General features: G+C 39.9%; 1 protein-coding gene across 1 annotated transcript in view; it reads left to right on the forward strand.

Moving 5' to 3' along the window:
- The window catches only part of smchd1 (structural maintenance of chromosomes flexible hinge domain containing 1), a 211,842-nt gene extending 194,388 nt beyond the window's left edge, over positions 1-17,454 (forward strand). Inside the window, exons 43-48 of the mRNA XM_078540635.1 lie at positions 3,086-3,195; positions 3,924-3,994; positions 4,249-4,420; positions 11,875-12,033; positions 16,661-16,778; positions 16,917-17,454. Coding sequence (XP_078396761.1) covers positions 3,086-3,195; positions 3,924-3,994; positions 4,249-4,420; positions 11,875-12,033; positions 16,661-16,778; positions 16,917-17,022 — 736 coding nt within the window. The 3' untranslated portion in view covers positions 17,023-17,454. The remainder of the gene's footprint in view (positions 1-3,085; positions 3,196-3,923; positions 3,995-4,248; positions 4,421-11,874; positions 12,034-16,660; positions 16,779-16,916) is intronic.
- Positions 17,455-22,041: the final 4,587 nt, after the last annotated feature.

Consider the following 22,041-nt stretch of genomic DNA (forward strand, 5'->3'; position numbering starts at 1 on the left):
AGAGCCTCCTGCACACCCCGCTGGACTTACAGCATCTGCTGCCTAATGGATGACTCCAGAGGCTCATCATCATCAGCCATCGACTGAGCATTGTCCTAGTCCCCAGCTGACTGCCAGCACCCTGGGCACTCTCTGCCTCTGCCTGCACCTCAGGCGAGTATGAAGTGGCCTCACCAATGTGCACCGAGATACTAGACGGCAATCTTATGCCCACTGAGGTGCTGATATCTGCGCTGGTGCCTGCTTGACGGAGAGGGTGTGGCGCATGTGCATGCTCAGCATGGTGGTCCTCTGGGGTCGGGGGTGGGCCTTCAGGCTCCTCATAGCAACCAGCTGCTGATGAGCCTAAAAGGGACAAGAAGGACATGTCATTAGTTTAGGTCATGACACTGTCATTGTGCATGCCAGGCGCCCTGGTGAGACAGAGATATGCATATGGTGCCCTCATCTTTCCGTTATCAGTGGGGATTCCAGGTTCGAGGCTGACATCAATATAGAGACTACACTAGAATGATTGCAATAGCCGACATTCTCACCTCAGTGCGCTGCACTCTTACCTTTGTCTGGCACCCCAACCTCCTACGGCTGCTTGACTGAGGTGCATGGCGCCTCTCCAGCTCCAGGGCCTCATGCTCGTAACACGTGAGGATTAGGAGGTGTGAGGGTCCCCCGTCAGTCCGCGACCTTGATATGGGATGTCTTCTCCCGAATAGATAAGCAATGATTAGTCCACTCTCTACCTCCAATCACAGATATGAGCTTGAAACATAGCTGCAGCCTGAATGTTGTAACAAACTAAATCGATCGATCTGGTGAAAGGTCATTGACCTGAAACATTAATTTTGTTTTTCTCCACAGATGGCTGCCTGACCTGCTGTATATTTCCAGCATTTTCTGTTTTAATTCAGATTTCCAACATCAGTACTTTGCATTTACAGATGTTTAAAACCTCAGTTATTTGTCTGCAGAGCTTGAGGGGGAGTGAAACCGCTTTTGAAGAAACACAGTATGACTTCTTCCATTATGTGGTAAAGGGTAGCCATTCAGAGTGGCGGATGCTAGAATGTGGGGTCCCATAAGCATTGGTGATCAAACCACAGTTAACAATTTATATTAACAAATTAGACTTTGGAATCCAAAGCAAAATTTTTAAATTTGTGGATGAGACCAATTGTTTATTTTATTCATTCTTGGGAAGCAAGAGTTGCTGGCAAGGCCAGCATTTATTGCCAATCCCTAAATTGCCCTTGAGAAGGTGATGGTGAACTACTGCAGTCAGTGTGGTGCGGTGCTGTTAAGAAGGGAGTTCCACAATTTTGGCCCAGTGACAATGAAGGGACAGACATATAAGTTCCAAATCAGGATTGTATGCCTTGGAGGGGAACTTGCAGGGGTGGTGTTCCCATGTGTCTGCTGTCCTTGATCTTCCAGGTGGTAGAGGTCTAGAGTTTGGAACATACTGTTGAAGAAGCCTTGGCAAGTTGCTGCAGTGCTTCTTGTAGGTGATGCATATTGCTGCCACGGTGGGCCAATGATGAAAGGAGTGAATATTTAAGGTGATGGATGAGGTGTTGGTAAAGAGGGCTGTCTTGTCTTGGATAGTGTTGAGCCTCTTGAGTGTTGTTGGAGCTTCACTCATCCTGGAAAGCGGATAGTATTCCATCAGACTCCTGACTTGTGCCTTGTAGATGGTGGGACAGGCCTTTGGGAAGTCAGGAGGTGAATTACTCATCACAGAATTCCCAGCCTTTGTCCTGCACTTGTAGCCAGAGATTTATATGACTGGTCCAGTTCAGTTTCTGGCCAGTGGTGACCCCAGGATGTCATGGTGGGAATTCAAAAATGTAATGTCATTGAATGTCAAGAGGAGATGGTTAGATTTTCTCTTTTTGGAGATGGTCATTGCCTGGCACTTATGTAGTATGGATGTTACTTGCCACTTATCAGCCCCAGTTTGGGGTGGTTAGTCTATACTGAGGAGGACTACAACAAACTACAAGACGACATTAATAAACGTGTAGACAGGGCATAATTGACAAATGAATTTCAACACAGATAAGTGTAAAGTATTATATTTTGATGAGAAAAATTAGGTTAAATATTACTTGAGAATTAAAAACTCAAATGGGGTAAAGGAGCAAATGGATATTGGGAGTACAAACACACATCACTAAAAGCAGTGAAAGGTTAATAAAGCGATAAAATAACTACGCAATCACTCAGGTTCACTTCTAGAGGGATAGAATTGAAAAGTACCGAAGTTATGCTAGACTTTTGCTGAACCTTGGTTAGACCATACTCCAGTAATATGCACAGTTCTGCTTGCCGTATTGTAAAAAGGACATAGAGGCACGCTGTCGAGGATTCCAGAAAGATGTACAAGGTTGATACTAGAAATGTGAGGTTACATCTATCAGGAAAAATGAACACACCAAATCTCTTTTCTCTTGAAAAGAGAAGGGTCTAGACTTACCTAATGGGGAGCCTTTAAAATTATGAAAGCTCTTGAGAGAATAAGCACAGAGAGAGTTTTTCCACTTGGGAAAAACAAAACTAGAACCGTCAATATAAAAGAAACCAAATAGGAAATCCATGAGAAACTTCTTTATCCAGAGAGTGGTATGAATGTGGAACTCATGACCACAAAGAATGTTTGAGATAAATATAGATCTATTTAAGGGGAGGCTAAAAGCATATGAGGGAGAAGGGAATAAAGGTTATGCTGATGGTTAAGAAAGGAAGCCTGAAGGAGGCGAAAAGTGGAACATAAATGTCAACATTGACAGGTTGGGCTAAATGGCCTGTTTTGCACTGTATGTTTTCTATGTAATTCTATTTGTATGACTGGCATAAATTTTCTAATGTCATGGGGATATTAAAGGAATTAAAACTTGTTTAAATACCAGTCATTTTATAACTCTCAAAACCAATTTAAGCCAGCATTAGGTCCTGTCGTGAGAAGAAGTACAAAGAAAACACTACATGTATTGCAGTTATTTTAAATTATTTTTTGAAAATTACCATTGTTGAATGCTTTATACATTTAGTTAGATTATTCAGGCTGACTGCCTGTTTTAATTTATAGGCCTTTACCTCACATGCGAAATGGAAAATGTCATTTCAAACCTGAGGGAAATCCTATATTTGCCCGGGAACTACTAATTTTTTCTGAAAATGTGGAACAATGTCGCACAGGTAAAGTGTGGGTTCTGGATGTGTGTAAAGCTATCAGTGTGAGATGACTATATTTGTTCAATTTATAAACTGAAAGTGATCCATTCCAGCATTTTGTAGATTTTTGTTTCTGAAAAATGTGTCACTTGCATTGAAATATTTTCTGTCAACCTCCTTTCAAATACTGTACATCCATGGGTCAGAGGATAGATGTCCTATTACAGGCATCTAAATGTGCCATTCAGTAGACCCCCATGAGGAAGCACATGGTCTTTTATCAACTTGCATGTTGATGCACCTGAAATTTTGAGCTTGATGTGGGGTTTTGCAAGCAGAAATTTGTGTCCTGTTTCATAGCAAGCTAATTCAATCTGGTTATAATAAAATACATTTTACTAAAGTTGGTATTTGGTCTGAAAAATTGAGTAGACTATTTTGGCCTTCATTCAAGATGCTAGTGTTTTTGTGATGGTGTTACCATCACAACAAGAAACTACTAATAATTTCCTTACTATGCAAGATATTGGTTGGGCTGTATTGAGACTTTTATCAGACTCATGTTCTCAAAAGTTGTTAGAAGATATTGCAGAATAATTACTGATCATGCCATGGAAAAGCTCAACATTACAGTTAAACTTGTAAATTTGTTGAATTGGATTTCATAGTGTGTAAACCAATGGAATGTGCTTTTTCAGTTTTAAGTAATTGTGGGCAAGAGCATTCTCTTAGAGTGAGATTTTGTTTTTCAGTGTTTGGAATGCTTCTTGGAGATACAATTATTCTGGATGACTTAAATGCTGCCAATCAGTATAGAAAAGAGGTATGTTCTCGTTTTTCAATTATTCTGTATGACTAGTAGTTAAGACCTTACCTTTGCATGGCATGTGAAACTTAGCTATGTACACTGTAATATTTCACAATATTTGGAAAGCTATACAATGTTAATTGTTCTGCTTAAATTAAGATGTATGAATAATACAGAATTAATTTTTCAGGCAGCGCTGTCCTGCTTTTTTAAAATGAGCTGTGACTCAGGAATTTGACCTAATTTCACTCTAATATAACCATTTTTAGGTTGTGAAAATCACCCATTGCCCTACTTTGCTGACCAGAGATGGGGACAGAATCCGAAGCAATGGAAAGTTTGGAGGCCTGCAAAACAAGGCACCACAAATGGACAAACTTCGAGGACTGGTGTTTGGAGCTCCTTTACCAAAAGCTTACCATACACTGAATTCTCAAATTGGTATGTTTAACATTGAGAAGAACATTTAATGCAGCACAAATAAATCAAGATTTAATTTTGAGTAATAATGTGCAGAAAAATTGTTAACCTTTAAAGTTAATAACAAAATACAGCAGATGTTGGAAATCTGAAATAAAACAACATGTTGGAAATACTCAGGTCTGGCAGCATCTAGGTAGAGAGAGAAACAGAGTTATCGTTTCTTGGAGAGCGCACAGCACCAGCAAAGCTTCATCTAATGGCCATCACTGTTTGTCCTGTGGAGGTTGTGATGGGCCTCCCCCATGATCTGTTGCAGTCTTGTGCTGATGGTGCTCCCAAACTATTATGTAGGGAACTCCAGGATTTGGATTCAGTAACCATCCGTGTGCGATACATGTATACGCCATGAATGGATTTGAAAACAAGGTTGATAAAATAAAGTTTTTGTTTGATTGGGAACCAATTTAAGTGATAGGTGAACAGGGCTTGATGCGAATTAAGACACAGCACAGAGTTTTGGATGACCTCAAGTTTAGGGAAAATAGAATGTGGGAGATCAGCAGGAAGGAGTGTTTTGGAATAGTCAAGTCTAGAGGTAACAAAGACGTGAATGAGAGTTTCAGCAGCAGATGAGCTGACATAAAAACAAAGTTTAACGATGTTACAAAGGTGGAAATAGATGGCCTAAGTGATGATACAAGTATGTGATCGGAAGCTGGACTTGGGGTTAAATATGGCACCAAGCTTATAAAGAGGTTGCTTCAGTATCAGACTGTTTTCAAGGAGAGGAATGGAGTCAGTAAATAGGGAATGGAGCTTGGAGCGGGGCCTGAAAACAATGGCTTCAGTCTTCCCAGTCCCTTTATTCCAGGTATCACTCCATCATTTGGGTAGTTTTCCCTTTACACCTCCAGTCACTTCAGGGCTTCTTTGTGCTGTATTTGGTCAAAAGTTGCCTTGATGTCAAGACTGTGACCAGATCAGCAGCCAAGTTGTAATTGGTGAGTAGGTGTCTATTGTTATTGATGGCTTTGCTGAAACTTCTTTCTTGGACAGTCTTCGGAATCAAGGATGACTTGCTTCCACTCCGGTTCAGTGGATTCTGAGATGGCTGATAAGTACACTGCAGCGATCTGCAATCTCTTTCACATGTGGAGCAGGTGGTGCTTGAACGGTCATGCAGATGAGATGTTTGGAAGTTTGTGCGCTCTCTCGGACACCTCGACTTTTCGAAACACACAGAGGCAGTCTCTCTGTGTTCAGTGCCTTCCTGAAGGGACAAGCCAGGGATTCCCATGAGTCGGTGGGAATGTTTGATCTCCTCAGTGATGCCTTGAGGACATCCCTAAATCATTTCCGCTGTCCTCGAAGTATCCTGTCACAATTGAGTTCAGAGTAGAACTGTTACTTTGGGTGTCAGATGTACGAATGGCATGTGCCACCCAGCGAATCTGGTTTTGAGAGATTAGTGCCTCAGTGCTGGGCCTTTTGGCTTGGGAGGGGATGTTGCAGCTGGACCATCTTTCTTGCCAACGAATATGAAGGATCTTGAAAAGACACCACTGGTGGTATTTATACAGTGCTTTGAGGTACTTGCTGTGGATTATCCAAGTCTCCAAAACATATAGGAGTGCAGGGATCGCGGCTGCCCGGTAAACTATGACTTCAATCTTGGGATTGAGATCCTGGTCCCCATTACTCGCTCCCGTGGTTGGCGAAAGGCTGAGCTGACATTTTCAAGGCAATGTTGAATGTCTTCTGGGTGTGAAGGGCCCATTTTCCATAAGCTTCGGAGGAGTCAACAGTGACCTGGATCTCAGTTTGAGTGAGTGCGCACGCAAGTGTCAACTGCATACTGAGGTTGGGATGATTTTGGCTTTGAATTGAAGGCGGCATAGGTTGAACAGTTGCCCATCTGTTCTGTAGATTACCTCCGCATCTGTGAGTAATGTGCTGGAGGTGAGGTGCAGTATTGCAGCAAGGAAAATGGAGAAGAGGGTTGGTGCAATAACACAGTCTTATTTGACCCCAGATTTCACTGAGATAGGGCTTGTGGTGGTTCCGTTGGTGAGGATCACAGCTTGCATGTCATTGTGGAGTGTGCGAAGGATAGTGACAAATTTCTGAGTGCAGCGACATTTGTGGAGGATACTCTATATGCCTTCACAGTTGACAGTGTCATAAGCTTTAGTAAGGTTGAAAAAGGCCATGTATAGCAGTTGGTGCTATTCCTTACATTTTTCTTGAATTTGCTGCGCAATGAAGATCATGTCTGTGGTGTTTCTTGGACGAAAACAGCACCGCAACTCTGGAAGGAGCTCTTCAGCCACTCTGTGGAGGTGATTGAGGAGGATGCTTGCAATGATCTTCCCTTTGGCAGACAGCAGGAAGACTGCTCTATAATTACCGCAATCCAACTTGTCACAATCACAGCTTCCCTGAGATTCTCCCGGCATGCACTCCTCTTCCTAGATATGAGGTGGTGCAGCTGTGCCAGGAATGTATCTCCGCCCTGTTTCGGAATTTTGACAAGGATTCCATCTGCTCCAGAGACCTTGTTGTTTTTCAGCTGTCTAATTTTTCAACTTGACTCTGAATTGGGCTTGCGCCAAGGCTGAGCTGGACAGGGCACTGGGGAATGGAATTGAGGACATTCAAGTCGAAGCAGACTCTCTGTTGAGTTTTTCAAAATGTTTTCTCTGACGAGCACTGACTGCCTCCCTGTTTTTGATGAGCTGCCTTCCATTCTTGGCTCTGTGGAGTGGGCCCTCGAGCTCTTGGGCCATAGATTATCTTGACAGTGCTGAAGAAATGATGCACGTTGTTGGTGTCTGAGAGTTGTTGGATCTCCTGTGCTCTTTCTACCCACCATTTGTTCTTCATGTTGCGTGTTTTATGCTGTACTGCTGCCTGTAGGATTGCTGCTTTTCTCTAGAAGCCTGCTGAAGTTTCCAGTCTGTAATGCTTTGTGCTTATGCTCGATTAGGTCTTGCATCTCTTGGTCGTTTTTTGTAAAAAAAAAGCCTCAATGTTTCCTGGTGGAGAAACCAAGGACCTCTTTGCAGGTGCTTATGATGCTGTACTTTAGAGTCAATTAGGCACTGTGGGCACATTCTAACTCCTGCTGGAGAGTGAGAATTTGGCAGAGAGGGGCTGACTGAGAAGGGTTCTTTGAGGCCTTTGATGTTGGTTTACTTCCAGCATTGCTTCTGTTGCCTCTGCTGTTTGGGGCCTGGCAGGTGGAGATGGTAGATTGGATGACGTGGTGATTGGTCCAGCAGTCATCAGTACCTGTCATGGCACAGAGATGTGTTCATCTCAGCAAACCCTTGGTCAAACAATTACGTAGTCGAATAGGTGCCAGTGTTTGGACCGTGTGTGTTGTCAAGAGGTCCTGGGCTTGTCTCGCTGGTGGGACAGGGTATTGGTTATGATAAGGTCATGTTCTAGATATTTCATCAGGAGGAGGACTCCGTTGGAGTTTGCATTCCTGACTGCTTCCTTCCCTGTCACATCGTTCCAGAGATTTGCAAGCTTCCCAAGGAGCATTAATTTGCCGCCAACTGGAACCCAGGTTAGGGATTGCTGAAGGTAGGTTTCAGATGTAGAATCCTTCCATGGCCTCATCTGTTGCCTCAAGTGTCGGAGCGTAGGCTCTTTTGACAGTGGCATGCTGACTTCTCATTGGGGTAGACCAGCTCACTTTACTGAATAGCAGTATGTCAAAAGGGTGGTAATTGGCCAAGTTATTTTGTTGCTGATTTTTGTAGGTATATTATACCTGGACAATCCATTAGTCCATCAGTTTTGAGCTAACTCTTAGAATCCATATAATCAAGATTAATTCAGTGAGCATTTGGAGATGATAAAGTATATGTTAAAGGCAAGTCACGGTTGACAAATGTAGAGGTTTTCAAAGAAATGGCTAATTGCTAATGGCTATGTTGCTTCTATGATACAGTGTAGTACACATATGGATTTTCCAAAGGCATTCAACAAGGTGTGTGTGTGTCACTTGAAGTTTGTTACAAATACTCAGGAAGGAAATTTATTCAAATCTGCCTTTTCTCTGATTGAGATTTTTTTTAGTGTTATCACCACTATGGATACTGCTAGCAGAACAATCTGATGATCAAACCTATTACCTTTCTGGCCTGTTTGGTTTGTTTACCTATTGACTATATAAACACTCTACACACTGGGTGACCTAACTCAAGTGACCATTTTACATGAGTAAACCTTGCCAGCCGGCTACCCAGTCGCTGATAGAGAAGAAAAGAAATGTATATAATTAGAGCACACCCAGTAGGGCTCATTGGTGACCTTGGCTAATTTTTCCCCACACACCTCCTAAGGACACTTAAAACAAGATCCCTTATCAGCACTTCGGATGGTACATGCTAGCAACAGTCTGTAGATCAGACCTATCACTTTCCTGACCTCTCTGGTTTACCTCTTCAGTGCATAAGCCCACTAAACTATTAGGAGAGTCTATCATGAACATTTTTATAAACCTAAAATACAACCTTTCAATCTGTTTCAGACAAAAGCATCTTTTTCTCATTCAAGAAAAATGCTTTGTTTTAAACAGTGCCTGGTTAATTTTTGTTTCCTTTTGTTCTCGTGTGCCACTTCAGCAATCATGGAGCACAGGTCTATTGAAACAAGTGTCAGTGGGGGAGCACTTAGGAGACAGTGATCATTGTATTGTATGTTTTAGGATGATGATAGAAAAGGACAATAGACAATCCAGAGTAAGAATAATTAACTGGACGAGAGCCGACTTCGATGGGGCAAGAACAGAGCTGGGCCAGATAGATTGGAACAAAAGATTGGCAGAAAAAACTGTAGCTGAACAATGGGCTACTTTCAAAAAAAGAATTTGTTCAGGCACAGTTAAGATATATCCCATCGAAAGAGAAAAGTAGGGCAAACAAATCCAGAGCTCCCTAGATGAGAAAGGAGATAGAAATTAAGATTAAAAAAAAGAAAAAGTGCGCTTACGACAGGTGTCAGGTAGAAAATACAATTGAGAACCAAGAGGAATACAGAAGGTTCAGAGGGGAGGTGAAAAAGCATATTAGAGAAGCGAAGGGGGATTATGAGATAAGACTGGCAACCAACACAAAAGGGAATCCCAAAGTCTTCTATAAAAATATAAATAGTAAAAGAGTGGTAAAAGGAAGAGGAGGGCCAATTAGGGACCTAAAAGGGAATTTACACATGGATGATGGGGCCATGGCTGAGGTATTAAATGAATATTTTGCATCTGTCTTTACCAAGAAGGTAGTTGCTACCGAGGCCATGCAGACAAGGAAATTCTATCACAAGAAGGGTTCAAAATTGATAAGGAGGTAGTGTTGAATAGACTGTCGCTACTTAAAGTTGACAAGGGACTGGACGAGATGCCTCCAAGGGTATTGAAGGAAGTGAGAGTAGAAATTGCAGGGACACTGGACATAATCTTTCAGCCTTCCCTAGGCTTGGGGGTAGTGCCAGAGGACTGGAGAATTGCAAACATTATACCCTTGTTCATAAAACGGCTGTAAGGATAAACCCAGCAATTACAGACCAGTCAATTTAACTTCAGTGGTGCGCAAGATTCTAGAAACAATTATTTGGGATAGAATTAGTAGTCACGTGGAAAAATATGGGTTAATAAAGAAGAGGCAGCATGGATTTCTAATGGGGAAACAGTGTTTAACTAACTTGCTGGAGTTTTTTTGAAGAGTTAGCAGAAAAGGTAGATGAGGGTAATGCTGTTGATGTGGTGTACATGGGCTTTCAAAGGGCATTTGATACAGTGCCACACAACAGACTTGTGAGAAAAGTTATTGCTCATGGAATAAAAGGGACAGTCACAACGTGGATACAAAACCGGCTGAAAAATAGGAAGCAGAGAATTAAGGTCAATGGATATTTTTCAGGCTGGTGGAAGGTTTGTAGTGGAGTTCCCCAGTATTGGGACCCTTGCTTTTCCTGATATATATTAATGATCTAGATCTTGGTGTGCAGCCGACAATTTCAAAGTTTGCGGTTGGTACAAAGCTTGAGAGTGTTGTAAACTTCAAAGAGGACAGTGTAGAACTTCAAGAGGACATAGACAAGTTGGTGGAGTGGGCAGATAGGTGGCAAATGAAGTTCAATGCGGTGAAGCGTGAAGTGATGCATTTTGGTAGGAAGAACATGGACAGACAATATAAAATAAGAGGTGACATTTTGAAGGGAGTGCAGGAGCAGAAAGACCTGGGTGTATGTGTGCATTGATCATTGAAGGTGGCAGAACAGATGGAGAGAGCAGTTAAAACATATATAGTAATCTGAGCTTTATTGAAAGGAGCATAGAGTATGAGCAAGGAGGTTATGCTGAATTTATATAAGACACTCGTTAGACCTCAGCTGGAGTACTGTATACAGTTCTGGACGCCACACTATAGGAAGGATGTGAACGCATTGGAGAGAGTGCAGAAGAGGTTTACAAGAGTGGTTCCAGGGATGAGAAACTTCAGTTACGAAGATAGATTGGAGAAGTTGGGACTGTTCTCCTTGGAGAGAAGAAGGCTAAGAGGATATTTGATAGAGATGTTCAAAATCATGAGGGGGCTGGACAGAGTAGATAGGGAGAAGCTGTTCCCACTCATAAAAGGATCAAGAACGAGAGGGCACAGATTTAAAGTGATTTGCAAAAGAAGCAAATGTGACGTGAGAAAAAGCTTTCAAACAACTAGTGGTTCGGGTCTGGAACGCACTGCCTGGAAGTGCAGTGGAGGCAGGTTCAATCAAGGCATTCAAGAGGGCATTAGATGATTATTTGAATAGAAACAAGGTGCAGGGATACGGGGGAAAGGCAGGGCAACGGCATTAGGTCATAATGCTCATTTGGAGAGCTGGTGCAGACATGATGGGCCAAATGGCCGCCTCCTGTGCTGTTAAAATTCCGTGACCAAGTCAGGGCAGCGCAATAATTATTTTATAAACTGCAAATTTAAAAACAAATCTTCCCTTAAATAATAGGTGATTTTGCCCCGCTTGAGTTTCCTAAAGGAGATTTACTCCCTGATTTTGGATGCATAATAATCAATAATTAGTTCCTCAGCAGAGAATAGGCAACTGCCATGTTCCCAGAGATTTGCCAGTGCCACTCTGCCTACTAAAAGGTGTGAGAGACTGGTGTATGTTAATTGGTCTTCTAGTTTGTTAATTTTTGTAAGGAAATGTCTTGGTGGGGCCCAATGGTCCAACTGTGTTCAGAAACTCATCGTGTGGAAAATTGAATACAAGGCACAAATACACTTTGCTGAATGGTGTTCTAAAGCTCCAAACTTGAAGTTCAACACCCTTTCACTGCAGTTTGCAGATTGACTTGCTGATGGATCTAACAGAAATATACTAGTTCTTTTCTCATATGTTTCTTGTACACTACATATTTTCAGCATGTTATCTTGTTTTCAGCAGTTTTGTTTCTCTTGTAGATCTTATTCAGCAATATCGCTCTGCTCTGATCAAGCTTAACAATGTCAAACAGGAACTGGATCTGCAACTGAAGTATCTTGGTTCACCAGAAATGACCCTAAAGCACAAGGAGCTCAATGAACAAGAGAACCAACTCAAGCAAATCGAGAAGCAGCTAGGCAAGTTATCAGTACCCTAATCACACAAAAACACAAATCTTCATGGAAAAATAACAGTGAACTCTTAATGCACACCATTATTAATGCACACATTAACCACGTTCAGAGGAAGATGATGCACCATGAGTAGCAAATCTCTGGAGCTCGCTGGCCAATTTACACCATTCCATAGCTTGCCTTGTACAAACTACATCACACCATTAGCCTTCCATTTTTTTATTTCAGAACTTGCTGGATTTGTGCATTAATTGTCCATTAAAAACACTGTAGAAAGTTGGGGCTCACAATTAACCCTTTCAACAGCATGAACTTTGCTAATGCAATGCCAATCAATCTCTCCAGCCCAGAAGGGGAACAATTTAAATTGAGTCTGATTATTGCATTTAATAAGATATTTGCTACATTTCAAATTTTTAATTTTTATCTTTGTCGCTTCTCTCTCTCAATTCAATATTTCTCCCTCCTTACAAATTTCTGTAGCTAATTTGACTCTTAATTCGTCCACTCATTCAGTCTTCTGCTTCAACATTCCTAGTCCTTTCTCAATCCTTAAATCTCATTGGTTAAGGACATTCACTGCTGTTCCCATCGTTCATCAAAGTGCCAAGTTTCCTGTTGCCCTCATCACACCATTAATGCCTTGCACTTTCAGCACAAATTATATTCAAGGTGAAGGGTGCAGGTAAAGTATTATGGCAGGCACCACAAGATGCCCCACACCAGCAAGACTGGTGACAATAATTACGTTACTTGAGGGTTAAGATTTTGTTGAAATTTCATCTTGATTTGATTGTTCCCTGGACCTCATACAAGCAAATGTGTTCTATATTCTATCATCTGCTTTGAATAACCTGAAGGTTATCCCCAAGTATATTGCTGCATTTTGCTTTTGGAATTTAATGCTCAATCTGGACATAATCCTAAATTGCATCATTAATAAGGAGACCAAGTATCATGCCACCATTAATTGAAGTGCAAAAGTAGACTGGAATAAAAGTATTATTTGACCCTGAACGAAACTTAATTTATTTATTTCCAATAATAACTAGAGGTAATTGCGGATTAGATTAGAGATTAGTATCAGTATACTTTTGCATCTTTTTTTGCTAAAATTAGTGGAGACAGATATTTCAACCCCAAGTGATTTAAGGAATATTTTAAGCACTGAGCTTAATTTGCTATCAACGTCTAATTTACATTGAGTTTCTCCCCATTGAATGCTATCCTTTCCAAACATTATTCTGATCAATTTTAGTTCCTTTTTCAACCACCTTGGACTACTTCTGAAAATGGTAAATAGCAGACATGAAAAGCTTATTCCGTTTTTGCTCTTCTTGCCATGTTGCTATCATTCATTTTAATGAAAGTGGTTTATTGTAGATGTGCTACTCAAAGTACTGCTATCCACTTTGCGATATTTTGTATTATAAATGCCAAATTTATGTTTCCTTTAATAGATCATTTTTGTGTAAATAGAAAATCAAAATGCTTATAAAAATACTGTCCAGTTGTCTATTATTGTACCACAATTAGATGACTTTCAGCATACATAGTCTGTAAATTATAAAAGAAAAAAAGCTATATGGTGCCTTTCGTAACTTGGGACATATTAAAGTACTTCACAGCCAATGAAGTGCTTTTGAAGTGTAGGAACATTGTAATGTAGGACACACAGCAGTCAATTACATATAACAAGGCGCCACAAAGAGGAAAGTGATAACATGATAAAACTGCTTTAGTGATGATTAAGGGATCAGTATTGGCCAGGACACTGTAGAGAGCTCCTTTACTGTAACTCAAAATAATGCCATTATTTTTACATTCACACAAGAGGGAAGGCTGGGCACTGGATTAACAACTCACCCAAAAAATGGCACTATTGACAGTGTGGGACACCCTTAGTACTGCGCTGGAATGTCAGCCTAGATTTTGAGTTTGTGTCTGGAGTAGAACTAAAGAGGCAAGAGTACTAGCAACTTGAATCATGGCTAACGCCCTAATAGTGGTGGAAAAGGTGGACCAATAGTTATTAATCATACTTTTTTTAAAAAAATTTCTTATATCTCTGGTTTTGTCAAACTGTAGATTAGTAACCAGTATTTGGTTGCTCATCTGACCAGATTATTACTAAGCATTGAAGGAGCTCAGTAAAATGATGATGATGTAATCATTTTATTAAGGGAAAATTTTTACAGTATGCAAGCTGGCTCAAATATGGCAAACCATGTTATGGATCACAATTTTGAGATTGTACTTGTATACATCACTCTTCTTGTTTATTAACCTCGCCTTCATAGGGCTTCCTTTTCGACTTTATCTTATGCTTCTGTGCAGTTTTTTTTTAATAGGCATTGTAAACTTCACTATGTTTGCCAGGTTATGACAGGAATGGAGTTCTATGAAACTAATTTATTGTTCAATTATCCAAATACTGGGAAGCAGATTCTACTACCTAACTCATCTCATGTTTGTGTTCAATAAATGTACAAATTAGCATTTAATGTAATAGCTGCTTTTATTTGAGACTCTCTAGAACCATGCATTTACATATAATAGGTGAGCAAGTCCAAAACTAGAGGTCATAAATGTAAAATAGTAACTAATAAATCCAGTAGGGAATTCAGAAGAAACTTCTTCACCCAAAGAGAGGTAAAAAAATATGGAATTCACTACCACATAGATTGATTGAAATGAATATCATAGATGCATTTAAGGGGAGGTTAGATAAGCACATGCGGGGGGAAAGGAATAGAAGGTTATGCTGATAGGATTTGATGAAGGGGGACACCACAGATGTTTTGGGCCAAATGGCCTGTTCCTGCACTGTAGAATTAATGTATTATTGCTGTAGGCCCATTTTGCAGGATCCAAGGTTTGCCCTGGGTTTGAATTGCTGTCTAGTTGAATAGGATTCTTTAAACTTTTATTTTAAAAATTTATGTTGATGTATAAGCAAAGATATTCTAGGTCAGTGTTGTCCATTACGCTCACCATGTGGTGTATTGACCACAGACATGTAGCAAGTTAATGCTCTTCATCAAGTGAGAGGTTTTAATCAGATGAATATTAGAAGTCAAGCAGCCCATTCAACTGAGGACGAGTTCCAGACTGACAAAATCTGTGGCCATGTTAGCAGTAAATGGAAAATCTTGCAGGAAAAAATAATTCTTAACGTTAAAAAAAACTATAGCCTAGCTCCATTAAGGTGCATGGTAAAGCTGCCCCAGTTGAAGAAATTGAAAGCGTATTGAAATATTTTAGTTACTACACCACAACTGGATGTTCTGTAGTGATTAGTTGCTGCTGCTAAAAATATTTTTTGGCAGAGCTGCTGTCACAGTGCAGCGTACTATTGCTCACCTTTACTCCTGTCTCTCAATTTCATTTCATATCTTACAAGATACACCTTATTCTTTGCATATATTTTGTATCACATGGTGAATATGGTTACCTGATCGTCACAAGTTTGGTGAGAATCGAAATCCTATTGGACAACACTGTTTTAGGTTATCCATTTCTCAACATTTGGTTTTAACCAAAAAAAAATTCTGAAGTAGAATCTAAGGGGTTTGAACATTGGTATCCTTGATCACTATTTTTAAACTATAATGATTTAGTCCCCGTAAAGTTTTATGAAAAGCAGAGCGATGTTCTACATATAAGCTTCCCCATGCCTTGGTAAATTTAGGCATTGTACCCCGCAATCAATCAAGTTCGCTTGCCAAATGAGAGTTGAACCAGTACTCTGCTCCCTCTCCAGCAGATGGCACTGGCTATTCTGTTTCTTAATCGTGTGCAGCATAAAGTATAGTGTACAATGCAAATGGGGAAGATGCTGGTAGAGAAGGGAAAATTGGAGAGTTGCAGAACATCGAGATAAAGTAGAAGAAGTCAGAGACCATCAAGAGAATTCTGGCAGACATTGAAGCAGATTAGTGAATATCAGAAGAGGGTTGAGTGATTTGGATTGGTATTGTAAGAATGAGTATTTTTTTTTACATAAATGTATATAATTTCATCCCAAGAAAATAGACTAGCACAATTCTAACTTAACTAAGCCTGCCTTAGTATAATAGAAGGACATTATAATCATGTCATCTATCCTGTGGACAGTCTAGAAATAGTGCAGCTATGATATGTTAAAACATAAATTGCATTGCTTTCCATAACAAGCTACCAATTATTCATGAATTTATTCTAGTGCACAGTGTAAAATATCCACTTCCAAATCCAAATAGACAAAAATAACCCTAATCAAAAAAAAAACTTTGCAATGTGGCAATCTTCTAATTTGGCTGACTGGTTAAGTTTACCAAACAATAATAACTAGCTTCGAAATGTTTTAGCATATCTGAAACACTGTTTCCATATATTTTGGGTTATGTTTAGCTGCTAAGAAACAAGAAAATGTTGAAAGCACATTACACTTTTTTTTAAATGTAACTGGGAAGGAGCTTTGAATTTGGCCATTTTCCTGATGTCCAGCTTGTATGTATTCTAGTACAGCACTAAGGAACATGTAATTCTATAACTAGTCTGGATTGCACAATGCAATAGGTAATATTACTCATTAGGTGCCACATACATTGTCAGTTATGCTAATTGCCTTGTTATATCCGTGCCATAGGTATGACTCCAACAGGAACAACCTCTGCTTGCAGTCCTAAAACAGTGGCTCTAGATTTGTCTGATGGGCAGACTCCAAACAAAAAAATGCGACGAGAGAGTGCAAAGAAAACATATAGGTATGTTGTCAAAGTCATTCTTTAAAAATAATTGTTATCCATTTATGTACTTTTATTAGGATGAGTGTTGCTTGATACTTTCAGTTTTATGGAATGGCAGTAGGTAATGGAACTTTTTTTTTCCTTCCTTTAAAACAGTGCGGAAGAGTGGGTTTCAATACCTTTGAGGAAATCACAGCAACCACCTTCAGGATCTGGATTGGAGACAAATGGAAATACTTTGTCACGGAAAAGGAAGGCTTAGAATAAATGGAAGTACTTTGTCATTGGACAGAAGGCTTAGAACAAATGTAGATGTTTTGTGGGTATATTTTCCTCTGTGAAATTTGGTTACTAAACTCAAATATGTTTTACTAAAAGAATTTTCTTAAGCTTCACACAGGGTAATATATCATTATATAGATGAGTCAGAAGTAATAGAATTACTGTTAAGCAGAAATGTATATAGTCTGAGAGAAAAATTGAACAGTGTATGAATGTTCTACAGAGAGATTTCTATCCAACAGTTGCAAATATATAAAAACTGTTGGTAGATAATATGTTCATTTGTAGTTATTTAAATTGAGAAGCTTAATTTTATACATTCAACTTTGTATTTTTTATTTTTAAAAGCTTTTTCAAAAGTTTACTGATCTTTGTTTGTCATGAAGCAAGAAATAAAGCCTCTATAATTAGATATTATTTTCCTTAAGCACACTTTAAAATTACTGTTTAACCAGATGGCACAGGTATTTTATGAAACGCCAACTACCTGAAACAAGTGTCATGTTTCCCTAATTATTATTTTATCCTTGAATGTTAAACAGTTACATTGCTGTTGCTGAAAATCATATCTAATGGAACAAGACAATGCTATTTGGCTTTAGTTCATTTCTCCTTCAAATATGTTGACTGTGACGATCCTTTCACCTTCATTTTGTAACACTCCTAATTGTTGTCCTGGATTGATTGTCGAATATTGTCTTAATCATGTTCTTTCCATCTATTGAACCATATTCTGATTTACCAGCTTAGAGATCATGTCCAACTGCTGTGCGGCCTCCTTCCAGAGTGCTCTCTTGGCACATAGATTTTTGGCATGAATGCCCTTTCAAAATGTTGAAAGCTACATGGTATATCCTCTCTGCAACCAGATCCACAACATGTTCTCAGAATCTGTCCCTACTGTTTTTTGTGAAACCAATTGCCTTTTTGTGTCAGCTCTTTGATTGAAAAATAGTGAAGACAACTGTACTATTTACTACTTACTTAGCCACGAAAATGATTTTTGGGCTTTTTGCTGCTGTCTACAAACTGTCCATGTGCTTCTGATTATTTTAGTTCTCAATTGACTTCCATGATTCTTAATAATTATTTAATTCATTGTGTTTCTCAAATATTCACAACAGCTTGCATTTATCTACCACCTTTTAATGTAGAAAAATTCCCAAGTTTCTTAAGGGACATGGAAAGTTAATCCTGTACCTCAGAAGGAGCTATCAGGAGAAGTAATCAAAAATCTTTGTCATGGAGTTGAGGTTTCGAGAGGGTCTTAACAGAGAAGGGGAATTTGGGAAAGGAATTCCAAACTGTGGCATATTCTTATTAGAAATACAGGAAATTCTGGAGGAACTTTACAACTGCAAAATTGACACACAAGGCAACAAATGTATGACATACTATGGAATCTTCTGGGTGCAGGAATTCTAGATGGCTGAAGGAAAAAGGGTTAGGATTGCTACTCGCATGGATAATAACATTGACACAGACTGGTTAGAAGAACCTCTGTTGTAGTATGTATATAATTCTACAGGTCAAATTAATGTATGTAAGCATATCTTTAATTTTATTTATCAGAACAGGATATGCTACACTCCCCTGATAGAGCCTGATATAATGTGAAGGCTTATTTAGGATGCTGACACTTAAGTTTTTTGAAGAGAATAAGGTCACCCATATTGGACTTAGCCAGCCATCTCAGCATTACATGCTTTGTGTGCATAAAATGTATTTCCTGGAGAAAGGCCCTACTGGCCCATTGTTTTGTAAGGCAAGCCATAATTTTTTTTACATTTCCTGTGAGTTGGCCTATAGTGTTTAGGGATAGTGTGTTGATTGTCATATTTACATTTCTTCTATTCATTATAGTTGACAACCACATCTGCAGTAAGTGTCTGCATCTCAAGGAACTTCAGCTCAGAATTGAACTGGAGACTGGGATGCAGACATTGCAGAGCATCAAGAAGGAGGAGAGTTACCTGGACACTTTGATCCAGGAGGCAGTTACATGCTTTGGTTAGGAAGTGGTACAGGTCTGGTTAGCAACAGGAGTCAGGCACATAAGGAAAACCCCAGGCACAGTACTGGAGGAGCCTCAGCCTTTGTCCTTCCAAACAGGTACAAGGCTGTTCTTGTCCAAGTGGATGAGCAAACTGACTGTGGTACAAGGGGCCATTTCAGTGGTTGGAAGTGACTAGTGGTAGGGGTGAGTATAGTTAAGGGAATAAGTCTGCAGTCGCAATTGGGAAGTTCTGGAGGTTGTGCTGCCTGAGTGACAGATCCAGTTGTCGTAATCCATGTTGGAACCAATGAAATGGGTAGAACAAGTAATGAGATTCTGTTGAGGGACTTTGAGGAGCTGGGGTCAAAATTAATAAGTGTATCTCAAAGGTAAGCTCTGGATTACTATGTGAGCCACTATTGGCATAGGTTCAGAAAGATTAGGGATTTGAATGCGTGGCTGGAGAGTGATTTGGGAGACAGGTTTCAATTCATGAGGAACTGGCAGCAGAAGTGTTCCATTGGGACAGGCTCCACTTAAACAGGGTTGGGACCAGAAACCATGTGAATCAAATAACCTGGGCGGTAGATAAGGGCTTTCAGTGAGAGGAAATTTATAACTCTAAACAGAAAAGTAAAGGCAATTGAACAGTGTAAAGATTTGAATAAAGAGAAGCTAGGTGTAACAGGAGGGGACAAAAAGTTTAATTGTAATAGTACATCCGTGAATACGACCAAATAAGGAGAAAATGGTAGAAGTTAAAATTAAAGACGCTTCATCTGAATGTACAAAGCATTCACAATTAAATAGATGAATTAATGGCACAAATATAAATAAATGTGTTTCATCTAATAGCCATTACAGAGGCGTGGTTGAATGGTGACCAAAGTTGGGAACTAAATATTCCAGGGTTGTTGATACTTGGAAAAAGACAGACAAAATGGAAAAGGAGTGGGCAACTCATAATAAAAGATGGCAAGGATGGTAATGAGGAAGGAGCTTGGCTTGGAAGATCAGGTGGTAGAATCAGTAATGGTGGTGAGGGGGAGGGAGATAAGCAATAACGAGCAGAAAACACTGGTGGAAATAGCTTATAGGCACCCTAACAGTAGCTATAGTGTTGCATGGAGAATTAATCAAGCGATGAGTTTGTGACAAAGGCAATTAAGTAAGTGTGGGGACTTTGATTTCTGTGTATATGAAGATTAATTGTCAGAAAGTAGTTTGGAGGACAAGTTTATAGAATATATTTTGACACTGTTTCCTAGAATAATTGTCATGGAACCAACCAGGCAAAAGACTGTTTAAGATGTGCATTGAGAGAAGGTTAATTAGTAATCTCATAGTAAGAGATCTGGGGAAAAGTGATCATCGTGATAGAATTTCACATAGAGTTTGAGTGGCATACATAGAGATATTAAGACATTGAAGGAGGCCATTTTCACGTCAAGTCCATGCTGGCTGTCTATCCACATAGCCCTGCAAGCTAATTTCCCTCAAGCGCCTTTCCAATTTCCTTTTGAAATGATTGATTGTTTCCGTTTCCATCACCCTGGTCTGCATAGTGTTCCAGGTCATTACCACTTGTTGCATAAAAGGTTCTTCCTCACATCCCCACTTTACCCAAAATCTTAATCTGCAACCCCTAGTTCTTGGGCTGTAAAACCCAGAAGGCGCAGCCACAGGTATCTCAGCAGTCAGAGCAGGGATCTGAACAATCTGTCCACCGTTATTAAAGCCACACGGGTTGCACCACATAGCGGTAGGAAAATCAATGTAAATAATAATTCGGTGGGTAGATTGCATTGTCTGCAGTCAGGAACAAAAATCCTGAATGGTGTGTTGCCTTGCCAGAGTAAGTGATACCTCACAGCAGCTGGAGAGGGAAGGAGTAAATCCAGTTGTTGGGGTCCAAGTTAGAACAAACAACATAGGTAGAAACAGGGAGGAGGTTCTGCTGAAAGAGTATCAGGAAGAAACATAAGCAGCCTCAATATAAACAAAAGCAGAGGAAAGAATTAAGTAAGGGAGGACACTGATGGCAAGGGAATAAGTAAAGTTGTAGAAGGGTCGGGGGTGTGGGGGGCTTCCGTTACAAGATTAGGTTGGAAAAGCTGGGGTTTTCTTGGAGCAAAGGAGATTGAGGAGAGATTTGATAGGGGTGTACAAGTTTATGACAGGCTTAGATAAAGCAGACAAGGAAAAATCCTTCCCATTAGCTGATTGTACAAAGACTTGGGAACACATTTAAGATTTTGAGCAAGGCATGTAGGGTGAATGTGAGGAATTTTTTTACGCAGCAAATGGTAATGACCTGGAACATTCTGCCCATGAGCGTGGTGAATGTGGAAGCAATGATTTCAAAAAGAAATTGGATGGGCACTTAAAAGGAAATAAACTTTCAGGGCTACAGGGTCTGAGCAGGGGAGTGACTGGATTGCTTCATGGGGTCCCAGCATAGACTCGATGTGTTGAATGGCCTCCTCCTGTGCAGTAAATGATTCTATGACTCTAGCAGTGTTTATAAAATGGATAAACATAATGTGAAAGGAAGTTCTACCAAAATGAGAAAAGTTTGCACCGAATGCACACAATATCCATATTAAAAAAGGAGAAATTGAGGCGATCATGTGTTGGGAGAAACTGGACATACATAGCAAGGATTACTGAACATGGTTACAGAAAAAAATCAGGACTGGTAAATATTGCAAAGTATAACATTTAGAAAAGATAGGGAAAATGGGATGGTAGAGTAGCTGTACTTGGATAACAATGGCAGTAGAAAAAAAGGGACACAGCCATCAGCAAGACAAAAATAGAATTTTTAATTTAAACCACTAATTTCTCCTCTCTCCACCTGTCTGTAAACAGAAGGTGTTTTGAATTGTTTCCCTCTTTATAAATGATGGTGTATTTCCCAAACTCAGTTTTGGTGTGATCCAATTTTCTATTAATAATCCATACAGCAAACATGAGATAGGATGCACTCAAAGGGTTACTTAC

Source organism: Cetorhinus maximus, chromosome 4 (assembly GCF_964194155.1).
Source record: "Cetorhinus maximus chromosome 4, sCetMax3.hap1.1, whole genome shotgun sequence".
Taxonomy (NCBI): Eukaryota; Metazoa; Chordata; class Chondrichthyes; order Lamniformes; family Cetorhinidae; genus Cetorhinus; species Cetorhinus maximus.